We start from the raw sequence: 12,715 nt of genomic DNA on the forward strand, positions 1-12,715 counted from the left end.
TGAAAAGGATGATCAATTTGGGGATCAAGGGTCAAAGGTCAAGATGTGTCAACGGAGGGGCAATATTTCCCCCTTAACTTAAGGTAATACGGAATTGCGGCACAAATCTGAACGGCTCGACCTATGCTCTTAATATTCGGTGTATAGTGTGATGGGCAGGAAACCCATCACCAGTGCGAAATTGGAGGTCACAGGTCAAAGGGCAGTGGGGGAAAGGTCAGATATCAGACATTTTCTGAGGACGTGGCCTAATGGACAGAGTGAAAAACATTTTTGTTTCAGCGCTCACCTACCATTTTTATCACTTTACTGAAAGGACCATGAAATGTGCTTTCCACTGACGTGCGAAGAGTAAGTGTCTGATAACATTTTGACCCTCAAGAGGAGGGTTAAACATGGATTCCTGAACTGCCTCAATGATGTCAGTGTTCTCATATTCATGGCACATCCATAATCTGGAAAGCCAATAAGCCTGGATAGCCCAACAGCTACAGCACAGGATTACGGCTTAAAGGTCCTTGGATGGAATCCCATCAGATTTCTTATTATTTACCTGTTTTCTGTATTTTCAATAACGATACAAGAGCAATAAAAATTTTAATCTTTATCCATTTAACTATTTTTTTCCAATTAACGCAAATATTTACATGATTTATTTACAACAATTTCATAACAACATAATTTTTACAACAATTAAATTTTTGTTTAACAGGGTTAGGGTTAGGGTTAGGGTCACAATGCACCATAAAACAGGAGTTTCATGCACGCGATTTGTATCAACCAATGGGATTTGGGAGGTATGCAGAATGCAGAAGGTTGCTGAAATGATGTGTACGCAACTGCGTATCTGCATATCTGCGCCTAACAAAGGTGTCACTACGCACGACTTAAATGTTACGTTTATAACCGTAGCAACAGACCTCAGATGAGCCCATACGCTCTGCGGCTCTTGTTTATTAAAGTGGCGTGTTTAGCATGAGAACGTTAGGTGTGTGTTCGCATATGTCATTGTTGGATTTTTCGATTGCCTGTAGGTCCTCTAGCAAGTGTAATGCTGAACAGATATGGATGCAGATTTACAATAATCTTGGGAGGTCTTCTCTCTGCTGCAGGCTATATAAGCAGCTACTTTGCAACAAAACCCTATCACCTTGGAATCAGCTATGGAATAGTCACAGGTGCGATTTTTGCACTCATTATCTTACACTTCATCTGAAAATTGTAAAGGGTTGCTGAGAACGTGCAATACTGATGCATTATTATTACAAAGTACGGCCGCCAGGATTAATCATAATTGTACGTAGTATAGTTCTCTAGAAACGATGTTGTACTTTTTTCATGTCATCTAATGTGTTGTAAAATTAGACTATCCTGAATATAAAATGAGCAGATCAAAAGAATTCATACGTGGTAATATGTCTAGTATTAGTCAGTGGCACTTGCATGTCAGTGAGTTGACATTTTCGTTAATTTACTTCTAGGCCTTGGGTTTGGCTTGTCCTACACTCCATGTGTTGTCATGGTCGGGAGGTATTACAAGAAGTGGCTCTACCTGGCAACAGCGGCGGCTTGCACTGGAGAGGGCCTGGGATTTGTTCTATTTCCTATGATTTTTAACAATCTGATTGAGGAGTACCAGTGGCAGGGTTCTATGCTTATAAATGGTGCTATTTCTCTAAACATTGTACTGTGTGGAGTTATAATGAAGCCTTTGAAAGCTAAAGAAGAGAATGCAGATGTACTTAATTTGACGATGTTCAAAGATCTCAAAATGATGCTGTTTGCTCTCAGCATGGTCTGCTGGAACATCGGTGTTGTCATAGTATCGTTTATCGTAGCAGATTTCTTGGTGGAGCGCGGCATCGAACTGAGAAAGGGCATTTATCTTTTGACTATAATGGGAATAGCAAACATGGTAGGACATCCCTTTGCTGGGCTGACGGTGTTTTGTCGAAAGTGGCCGTATGCAAACTTGTGGCTGTACACAATTACCATTGCAATTACTGGTACAGTTGTGATGCTGTTTAATACTGGAGAATCTTTTAGCGCTTTTGTTGTTTATGGAATCGTTTCATCTCTTGCACTTGGGGTTCAGTTGGGATGCCTGGCGAATGTTGTTATTGATCTCTTTGGGATAGATGTTTTTAACCACAGCTTTGGTTACCAGATGGCATCCCAGGGCGTCGGTAACCTCATTGGACCTCCTATTGCAGGTACATGACTCTTGTGAGGAGCCTGGTGATGTGTGTTAGAAATGTGCATGTTCAATTGTTCGTTTTCTATTTGCAAGTTTGTGATGATTGTTTGCATGTATGTAAAATTGTCAGCTTGCATGTATGTACTACTAAAACTAGTCCTCTTGCATGTATATGTTCTCTGATTGTATATATAAGTATAACAGAGAATGTTTTATCACGTAGTGTGATAGAAAGTCTCTAAGGTATTACGTAGGTATGAATACGTAACATCTGTTTAGATGTATATAGTGTCAAAACCGATCAACCTGTACGTTTGCAGTAGTGATGTATTTTTGGTAATGCCTATGTCTATAGAGAGTTGAGTAAGTCAGTGTGATTTTGCAAGCATTCGTGTACAGTGAATATATATATGTATATATGTATCAGGGTTTTTCTCAGGAATTTCAGAAAGCATGTGGGTCAATCTGGTAATTCGTCCTCAATTTTGCTAAATAGAGTTGTTCATTCATGTAATATGTATTCATTACGTATGTTGTAAGCGGCCCCCAATACACGCATAAATTTGATCAGTTCAATGGTGTATACCTCAAGTTGTGAAAGCAGCATGATTGTGGTGGGATTTAAAAAAGTAAACAGCTGGAAATTAAAGCCGTTGATCAGGCAGTTGATATGGAATTTTGCTTCAGCTTTGAAGACCCAGCATATGTTAAAGACCTGGGGAGAAAGCTGTGTGTGCGTGCATGCAGGCATGCATGTGTGTGAAGGCTGTGAACGTATAATAATATGTAGCAGATGGTTGCAATCTGGTTACACAGATATATTATAACAAAGTATGTTTAAATTAATTGTTCTTCACATTAACTGTTCATTGTACAGCCACCGTTCTATACATCTTGAGGTTGTGCTGATTGCACATCTCACTGTAGCTTGTTGGATTTTCAGGTATTCTACGCGAAAAGACCAAAAACTACGCGGTACCATTCTACTTCGGTGGAATTGTAACGATCTTCTCAGCTGTCATCATGGTAGTGATCTTTGGCATGGTCAAAGCACAAAAAAGGCGGGAGTCGAGTGGCCGGGAGGAAAATGAGACTGTGCAAATGAATCTAGTGGGAAATCAAGATGCAGCTACGACACTGTAAGAATGATCTCACGTGGGTTTGAAACGGTATAAATTCTCTTTCGAGTGCCTATTGGTTATTATATTTAGCTTCGAATATAAATTGCCAGCATCGTTTTGCATTTAGAAATATTTTTTTACTTTCAGTTAAGAGACACAGATGTTGCAGTTAGTTCTAGACGATTGGCAGCTTTTACGAAAACAATTTTTGGCTACTCGGCGCGCTGTTTCCTGTAAAAAAACCTTTTTAACTTTTTTGTTGACATTACTGTACATCAGTGTACATCAGTGTAGTACATATGGTGTGCGATAGATGGCGCAACGAGGCTATATGCATAGCATTTCCCTACAACTTTCCCTGCAGACGCGTCGGCCGGCTATAACCTAGACTCGTATCTGGTCGACAGTTTGGTACAAGGATAGAGAGCATGGCGAGACACTGTATACTCGACTACACAACAAATTGTGTTTACACAGGTCTTCACTCAGGGTCATACAATTGTATCCACACCTACGAATACTTCTATTACTACAAGTATATGTTACAATAATTACTAGTAAGTACTACTACTACTAAGTACTAGTACTACTAGACTACTAGTACTACTACTACTAGTTACTACTATAGTACTAGAGCTACTACTACTAGTACTAATACCATATAGTGTCGTAGTTTCGTACTACGGATACGCAATTAGATAAAGAACTCGTAGAGTATGTGATAAGTACGTTTACTCAGCAGAACCACACGTGCATCGCTTTCCAACTAGTGCTGCCATCTATCGTGACATATAACATAACTATGACATCCCCTTCTTTCTGAAGGTTAAAATTGAACTCAACTTTCACAAATACAGTACTGTGTAAAAACAATGATATAGCTCTACAGAAAATGTTCATCTTTCAGGTGGCTTCACTTTTATGGCTGATCGACGAATCGGGGTAGCTGGAGGTGAAGTGCGTTCCTGGGATATGCTCTCAGCAGGCAGAGGATCAGGCGATGGGAGCACTGGTGCATGCTCTGATGCGATATCTGCCTGGCCGCTGCTGAAACTCTCAGCAGGTAGAGGATCAGGCGATGGGAGCACTGGTGCATGCTCTGATGCGATATCTGCCTGGCCGCTGCTGAAGCTTTCTCCTGTAGGGCGCAATTGGCGACGATTCCGCTTGAATCTGCTTCCATTTGTCGCCACAACATAGGAGCGATTATGTTCACTTGTTTTCACCACTCCAGGTTCCCAGTGATGGCTGTGGGGATCTAGTACACGTTCAGAATCACCTGGGTGGAGCACAGATAGTGTCTTAGAAGGCTTGTCATGCTGCAATTTCTGTTTCTCCTGCCTCTTGTAGCTTCGCGTTAGTGTCACCACGACTAGGCACGGTGTGCATGCTGCTCGCGTTGCTGGAAGATTGGTCTGGTAGACTCTTGAGTTGAGCAGTTCTGCTGCCGAGGGAATGTTATGCTGTAATGATGTGCTTCTTAGGCACAGCATAGCTATATGTGGGTCTGTGTTCGACTCTTTGCATTTCTGCAGCAGAGCTTTAACAGTTTGCACAGTCCTCTCTATGAAACCATTTGCTTGTGGGTAGTATGGACTTGTGGTAACATGGTCAAATCCGTAGGTCTCACTGAATTTCTGGAATAGAGCTGAGGTAAACTGTGTATCGTTGCCTGTAACGAGCTTGCTCGGAATTCCATACTCGTCAAAGATCGACTTCATGTGAGCGATTGTTGTGTCAGAACGAATGTTGTTCAGCTTTCTGACCAATGGGAACTTGCTATAATAGTCTGAGACCAGCAAGTAGGAGCTGTTGTTCCAGAAGAACAAATCGGATCCCAGTGTGTGCCATGGCCTCGGTGGGACATCATGTGGCATGAGGGGTTCCTTCATATTGGCTTTCTGGTTGTGCTGACATGGAGGGCAGTCCTTGACCATTTCCTCTATGTCCTTGCTGATATTGGCCCAAAATACGGATCCTTTGGCACGAAGTTTGCATTTCTCAGCACCTTGGTGTGCGTAGTGCAGTTGTTCTAGCACAGCACAAGTAATGCTGCAGGAATGACGATGCGTGTGCCTTTCAGAACTATTCCGTCTGCAACAGTCAGCTCGTCCCGATAGTTCCAATACGCATGCAGGTGTGTAGGACACTCTGATCTCTTACTAGGCCATCCCTGTGTGATGAGGGATCTGAGAGAGTGCAACACGTCATCCTTGCTTGTTGCGTCTTTGATCTGCTCAATCCGTGTGGGGCTAGCATTCAAGTGTAGGTGCAGCTCGTGAACAGAAACATCTAGCCCTTGTACCGTGTCACCTGGGCATGGGCTTATTCTCGATAAGGCGTCGGCTAGTGGAATATCCTTCCCAGGGACATACTTAATTTCCACGTCGTACTTCTGTACTCGGAGCATCATCCTGGAGATACGAGGTGGGGGCGCTGGAGAGGTGTTTCTTGAGTATTGCCTCCAGCGGCTTGTGATCTGTCTCTACAACAACGTGTCGTCCGTACGCGTAGTAGTGGAATTTCTCAAGACCATGTACAATGGCTAGCATCTCTCTCGATGTTGGAGTATCGAGTCTCTGTATCAGACAGGAGCTTGCTTCTGTACTCGACTGGGCCCTTGTCCTGAATCAGGGCTGCACCAAGGCCGCGTTGCGAGGCGTCGACCTGGATAGTCACCGGGTTAGTGTTGTCGAAATACTGTAGTGAATTAGACAATGAAATCGTGCTTTTGATGCTGTCTACGGCAGACTGATGCTCTGGGCACCACTGGAATTCACTGGATTTCTTTGTCAAATTCCATAGGTTGGCTGCGCATTCTGCAAGGTTTGGTATGAACCTGCTCAGGAACTGCATCATGCCAAGGAATGTCTGCAGGTCTGCAAGGCTTTTTGACGGGTCCATGCTGTTAATTGCTTTGACCTTCTTAGGATCAGGCCGGAGTCTATTGGCGCTGATGATATTGCCAAAAAAGGTGATCTCTGTGCATTGAATTTTGCACTTATCAGCATTAAAACACAGACCTGTTTCAGCTGCGCACTTCATGACGACTCGTAGCTTGCTGTCATGGTCACTTTTACTGTAACCATACACGATGATATTGTCGGCAATCCCAGTAACGCCTGGTAAATCCCCGAAGGTTTTGTCTACCTTCTTCTGGAAGATATCTTGCGCACAGATCAATCCGAAAGGTAACCTCAAAAAACGGAATCTGCCATGTGGTGTATTGAATGTTGTGTACAGCGAGCTCTCATGGTCTAACTTAATATTCCAATACCCACTGCGAGCGTCCACTATAGAGAAGTACTTTGCTCCGTTGAGCTTGGGAAGAACTTCATCTATCGTTGGTGTACAGTGGTGAGGCCGCTTGATGGGTTGATTGAGTTCAGATCTTTTGGGTCTAAACACAGTCGAAGCGCACCGTTACTCTTAGTGACACATACTAGGGAGTTGAGCCAGTCTGTGGGCTCATCCACTTTTGCTATGATTCCCTGAGCTGCGAGGGAGTTCAGTTCTCTCTTCAGCGGCTCACGTAATGCCTCTGGAACTCGGCGTGGTGGATGTATCACTGGTGGCACTGTGGGGTCGAAGGTAACGTGAAATTCGCCTTTGAAACACCCGATGCCTTCGAAACAATCCTTGTGTTGACGCAGTAGTTCAGCTTTAGCAGCAGGATCACCCGTAGGCACCTGTGTAGCTGTCGTGTCTTGTTGCGTAGTAATGCTGTAGTTCATTGTAACTAGCTTCATATCCCGGCATGTAGGGAGACTCAAGATAGTTGGTCCATCAGCATTGACTACAGGGAACCATGTGCCTTGCAGGTCTTATAGCGTATAATAGACAGGCGCTATTTATAGACTGCGCGCAAGATCCGTGCTCAGCGGTTACGATCGACACCTGCTTTCGGCAACACTTCCCTGGTATCCCGTCTCATCTGGTTTATTGTGGTACATGGCATTCACCAATGTCCGTGAATGAGCATAAGATGTGAAAAAGAGAAAATTGCTGTGAAATAGTATACACACTTTCATATGGGCACATCAAGTCTAGAAATTGACAAACCCTTTTGTATTAATATATAAGGTGCGTTCACACTGGCGCGAATTAGCGGGCTGCAAAACCCGAGCTAAAAGCACTGAGCTTTTTACAAGTGTGAACGCAATTAGCTCACTAAATCGCGCTCAAAATAGCGCGCTGCAAAGAACACTTCCGACTGCACTAATTTGGAATCAGCGCGCTTATTTGCACCGCGGCGTGATATTTGCACCGCGGCGATTAGCGAGATATTCGCCTGTGTGAACAACGACACAATTAGCTCACTATTATCTCCGCTATTAGCGGGCTGAGCAGCGCGGTTTTTCTTGTGTGTGAACGCGCCTACTGTGTGATTTTAATGCATTTGTGTTACACATATATCAGGAGTGTATAATAGGGAGGAGTGTGACATCAATAAACAAGGGAAATTCGTCATTTACTAGCCTTATAATACCTACGATTTACTACGCGTAACTCATCCAACTTGGGCTCAAATCGGACACAGTACATTCGCCCATCATCGTACCAAATCGTTTCCTTGTAGACACCCGCAATCCGAAGATACAGCCTAAAACCTACGACACGATTCTCCATTCTTTGGCCAATAATCCACCGCATAGCGCGCCTATAATTCAAACAAAAGGCAGCTACTAACCACACTGTCCACGGCTTGCGCTCACGGCGGCGAGGCATCTGTGTGCTCGCGGAGTGGGCTGATTAGGCTATCAACGCAACACTCCGGCGAGATGAACTTTGACCCGGCGTACACAGCTCTAAGTATGCCTTATGTCATACACCAGCTGGCATTGCCCCCATACCACGCACGCAGCCATCGCATCAGCGCAGATCGGGATTATTCTCCTGCCGAGCCACAGCGCCTCGCCGTGGCGAAGCCGTGGACAGTTGGTTAGTAGCTGCCTGTTTGTTTGAATTATAGGCGCGCTAGTGCGCTGTGCATTATTGGCCAAAGAATGGAGAATCGTTCGTAGGTTTTAAGGCTGTATCTTCGGATCTTTGCGGGTGTCTACGGAAGGGAAACGATTTGGTACGATCGATGGGCGAATGCTACTGTGTCCGATTTTGAGCTCAAGTTGGATGATGTTACGCGCTAGTAATCGTAGGTATTTATAAGGGTTGTAAATGCGATTTCCCTTGTTTATGATGTCACACTCACTTCCTTTATTTTGATATACCTCCTGACATGATATGCATAAAATCCATATCTATGATTTTACCATAAGTATTAAATTTGAAGATGTTGTCATTTTTTCTCATTGTGGGCATTGTATATATATATATATATATATATATATATATATATATATAGTATAACCTGTCTCCACTCTATGTTAGAAAGGTCTGATATTGTGTTGATCTGCAATGCTACTTGTCATAATGCAGTGGACTTGTTGGGCATACTATGCACTTTCTGTATGTCTAGGGCCGGGCTGCGCGAAATTTTTATTTCCCAAACGTATGTTAACATAGGGAGGATTTATTAGCGCCTTCTGATTTGGCTGCGGAATTTGCCAAGATGCGAGCCTCCGATGACTTGTAGCCAAATTCCCCAATTATCATACCAAAACAACTTTCCCGAACCTTTCTGTAAGTTTATGGTTAAAGTTAGTTTTTTAAGTATGTTTCTTTTAAAACAACATGGCGTATTGAAATGAATTACCCCAAATATCATGTCCGTTTGCTTGACATGATTTCTGTTGACTGAAGAAACCTTCAAGACAGAGAACAAACGCCGGTTTATGTAAATGGGTTGTCCAAGGATAGGAGAACGATGGGGGTCAATTAAACCAATGTATACACTCAATATAAATGATAATATATATTCAATATAATAGTTAGGTTTATGGTTAGGGTTATGTTAGGCTAGGGTTGAGGGTTAGCGTTATGGGTGAGGTTAGAATTAGGCAATGAAGACACATATTTTACTTGCATTATTATAACATAATATTACTATAATTGCATTCTTTGTGCAAATGTGTTTATCTTTCATCTTAATGCTTAAGTTATGAGAGGGTCTAGGCCTATAGTTATAGCTGCCGAGTTTCTGTTATGTTCGTGCCGTGGTCGATTAGTTATCCGTTTTCATGCTGACCTCAGGGTTAAACACTGGTACTACTTACGACTACTACCGATACTATAGTATACTACTATACTAGCGTGTCAAACGCAAGTACGAGTACGTATAGCTCATAAGTACTTCTGTAGGCCCTAGTTACTATAGTACCGTCGTAGCCTTAGTACGTACTGTCGTAGCCCTTTTCGCTCCTTTCCTCGATCCTGCGACGAATGCAACTACGAGTGGCGTGCTACATGCGTACGTAGTCTATATTTACGAGGCCCAGACCCTCTCATAACTTAAGCATTGAGATGAAAAATAACACATTTGCAGAAGAAGCAATTGCAATTATAGTGATATTATATGTTACATTAATAGGAAAGATATGTTTTTCATTGAAAAACATCAGAAAAGACCGTACTTATCTAGCGGTCCTAAACCCAAACAAACATTTACAAATGGGCCTTGCTTTGCTCATCCTATGTCAAAGGCAAAAGCAAATCGAAGCAGCCAAATCAGAAGGCGCCCTAAATTTCTTCGCTATGTTATACCGTTTGGGAAAAAAAATTTCCGCGGCCGCAGGTAGGCAGTGCATTGTTGTGTGCATCCGATGCGGTCTAATCGTTGCTTGTTATATTTGTACTTACTTGGAAGTGTTTAATCATCGTACGATGTGTGTTTGTAGACACAGATCTGAATCACTTTCCTCGTCTCTGTGGGTATATGAGTGTTTGCATTAACTGGTAAACTGCTCCAGTATCTACAACAGATTGAGATTTAGTTTTGGTTTCTCGTTTTTTTCTGTGGTCGTAGTCGGTGCTGGTGTAGTAACATCAGCTACAGCAGTAAGTTCAGTACTGCTGGGAATAACCGTTACTGTCTTATTTATCTAATCAGCTGACACGTACGGCTTTGGAATCTCCCTCAACATAGTGTTTGGAAAGTTCTCTCGTGTGTCATGTTTGGAATGTTGTTTTTCGGTTTCTCAAAGGACACGCCGATAAACGGTTTGTACGCATGATACCCATCTCTGGGATTCCATTCTGTTTCATTTTTTTCCAATTTAACGACGAATCTATCAGACACTAGAAGAAATGACAAGCCATGCTGTAGCTCTAACCTGGTCACCTTTAATATTAGGTTAGGGGGGCGGGCGTGTTTTGATATTTTTAACTTCTGTGGTTGTGTTCGCCGTTGTTTCTGAATGAATTTGAAGTGTAGTATAGTCTCAAGTGTGGAATCTTGATCTTGATGTTAATTATTGTTGTCTTAAGTTATCAGTTGTTTTTGATTGTGTATTTTTTGACGCTAATATTATTTCATATATATCACTGAAATCTTGTGATAAAGTTTTTCGGAAGAATCCGCGTTATCCATTGATACTTTAGCATTATATATAACCTATAAGGTATTTGTTGCAGCGCACAGCCTATATAAAGCACACATTTATTATCGTATGCAGGCGATATGATGTTAGTCTGTAGATTATTATATTGTGTACAGCATAGCTGTAAATTTATGTGAAATGTGAGCTTAGGAAACTAATTATAAAACTATGGCAGAAACGTAGCAGGTTGTTGTCTAAACAGATATGGCAATCAATGATGTTATTACAATCGAATTATTTTTCTAGCTGACCGTGTTTGTTGTTTAGGTTGGAATTTTGAAAGTTTTCATTATTCATTGTGTTTGGTTTTTGACCCTCGTGCAAGCGTTTACATTTGAGTATCATTTATTTCTGTATTTTTTTATCTACAAAACTTTAAGTGGGATTACTATATGCCGTCAGTATGTGAAACAGGATTGAGATCTGATATGAAAAATACATGTCCGTCCATGTTAAAGGTGTGGAGCTCGTGCAGAAGGATTACCGGTAAATACATGAATAATGTAATAGGATAATGTTCCAGGCAGACTGTGCCAACAAAATCTCAAGTAGGCTGCGCGTCAGACGAATCTTATAATATTATGCAACTTGTTAGTGGTGATGTATTCATGGTGTGATGTGATACAAGCTTGTAATAACCCTTCCAAAACGCAATTCTTACACGCGAACGCACGCACCCACACACACACACGCACACACACATACACACAAACAAACACGAACACGCGTTTTAATTGTGGCCAATCATTCTTTGATTGGTTTGGACCATGTCTCAGGTGGTCAATCTATCGGCTGCCAACGCGCCGGGCTGTACACCTATCGACCATCGGTATACACCTATCGGTATAGGTGTCAGACTCAGCTATCGGCGGCGCGACACTACCCTAACTCGTTCACTATCGTATCTAATCCGTTATACGTATAACTTATACTTTACGCAAGATCGTGTACATGTACGAGTACGGCAAGATTATGTTTCGTATACAGTTACTGTAATAATACGAATGTATTTTTGAGCGGTGCGCTTATGTGACGTTAACTAGCCCGGTTAAATGTGTGTTACGTAATATAACCTTACAGCACGGTTCTGTGTGATGTATGTTTGCCGGTGATATACGCTATATGTTATGTCGTTAGTAGTCTATCTCGGCTGCATTTTATCTTTACAGTACAAAATTGTTCATTTTCTGTTGAAAATAGCATCGTCTGTTATTTGTATATTTTTTCAACCTAGCCATCTTTGCCTTTTGTGTGTGCGTGCGTGCGTGCGTGCGCACGCATATACACGCACACAGTCGCACGTGGGCAGGCGCTTATACACACATGCACGCGCGCGTGTTATAAAGTACATCACATAGCACGAAAAAAGTTTCTAGCTTAAAAGGGCTTCTGCTGTTAGTCATACGTACTATTGTTACTACCGTCCAACACAGAAATATATAGACACTGACATATATAGAGTAACTAGTATATTATTTCTATAGTTCAACGTACATTACCTAAGTGGTTGCCGGAGTGTTAACGAGAGAGGCGGGTGGGGATGGAGTGTGCCGAGGTGCGAGGGAAGGAGAGGTCACGCAATGGAAGAAATGGAGACAGAGGGAGTGAGAGAGAGAGAGTGTGCGCGCGCGCGCGCGCGTGTGTGCGCGCGCGGTCGCTCGCGGTTTTGGCTACCAGATGGCGTCACAAGGCATCGTTAACATCATCGGACCTCCTATTGCTCGTATGTTTCACCTGACGTCGGATCTGTGTTAATTACCATGTAGTTATACAGTTGGTTAGTAGCTGTTAGCTTCGGATTGACACCTTTCACGTTTTGTCTGCCGATAACCTAGCCTTAAACTGTCTACGTCACGAATTTCGAGCACCAGCAAGTAGTATATTTGTGTGTTATTTGTACA

At 42.5% G+C, this 12,715-nt stretch overlaps 2 protein-coding genes across 4 annotated transcripts in view; one reads left to right on the forward strand and one right to left on the reverse strand.

Annotated features, from left to right (window-relative positions):
• LOC106809670 (monocarboxylate transporter 6-like) overlaps window positions 1-4,295 on the forward strand; it is a 7,278-nt gene extending 2,983 nt beyond the window's left edge. Inside the window, exons 4-7 of one of the 3 annotated variants that reach the window (XM_014812834.1) lie at window positions 1,035-1,178; window positions 1,482-2,213; window positions 3,141-3,366; window positions 4,226-4,295. In XM_014812834.1, the coding sequence (XP_014668320.1) occupies window positions 1,035-1,178; window positions 1,482-2,213; window positions 3,141-3,340 (1,076 nt within the window). In that variant the 3' untranslated portion in view covers window positions 3,341-3,366; window positions 4,226-4,295. The remainder of the gene's footprint in view (window positions 1-1,034; window positions 1,179-1,481; window positions 2,214-3,140; window positions 3,367-4,225) is intronic. The other 2 variants (XM_014812833.1, XM_014812835.1) reach the window with 2 other exon arrangements.
• Window positions 4,296-4,311: 16 nt separating this feature from the next.
• LOC106809667 (uncharacterized protein K02A2.6-like) lies at window positions 4,312-5,731 on the reverse strand. Its single transcript, XM_014812829.1, has 3 exons — window positions 5,482-5,731; window positions 4,598-5,326; window positions 4,312-4,373 (listed from the first exon to the last, which is right to left on the reverse strand). The coding sequence occupies exons 1-3, from the start codon at window positions 5,729-5,731 to the stop codon at window positions 4,312-4,314; spliced, it is 1,041 nt and encodes a 346-aa protein (XP_014668315.1).
• Window positions 5,732-12,715: the final 6,984 nt, after the last annotated feature.

Source organism: Priapulus caudatus, unplaced genomic scaffold (genome assembly GCF_000485595.1).
Source record: "Priapulus caudatus unplaced genomic scaffold, Priapulus_caudatus-5.0.1 Scaffold374, whole genome shotgun sequence".
NCBI classification, from domain to species: Eukaryota; Metazoa; Priapulida; class Priapulimorpha; order Priapulimorphida; family Priapulidae; genus Priapulus; species Priapulus caudatus.

Excerpts from the sequence above, each read along its gene's own strand:
- LOC106809667 (XM_014812829.1), bottom strand. The coding sequence starts at position 5,731 with ATGATGCTCCGAGTACAGAAGTACGACGTGGAAATTAAGTATGTCCCT. Across the intron at positions 5,327-5,481 it reads CATCACACAGGGATGGCCTA|GTGCTGAGAAATGCAAACTT; the intron begins GTAAGAGATCAG and ends ACGCACACCAAG. Across the intron at positions 4,374-4,597 it reads ACTATCTGTGCTCCACCCAG|AGTTTCAGCAGCGGCCAGGC; the intron begins GTGATTCTGAAC and ends CTACCTGCTGAG.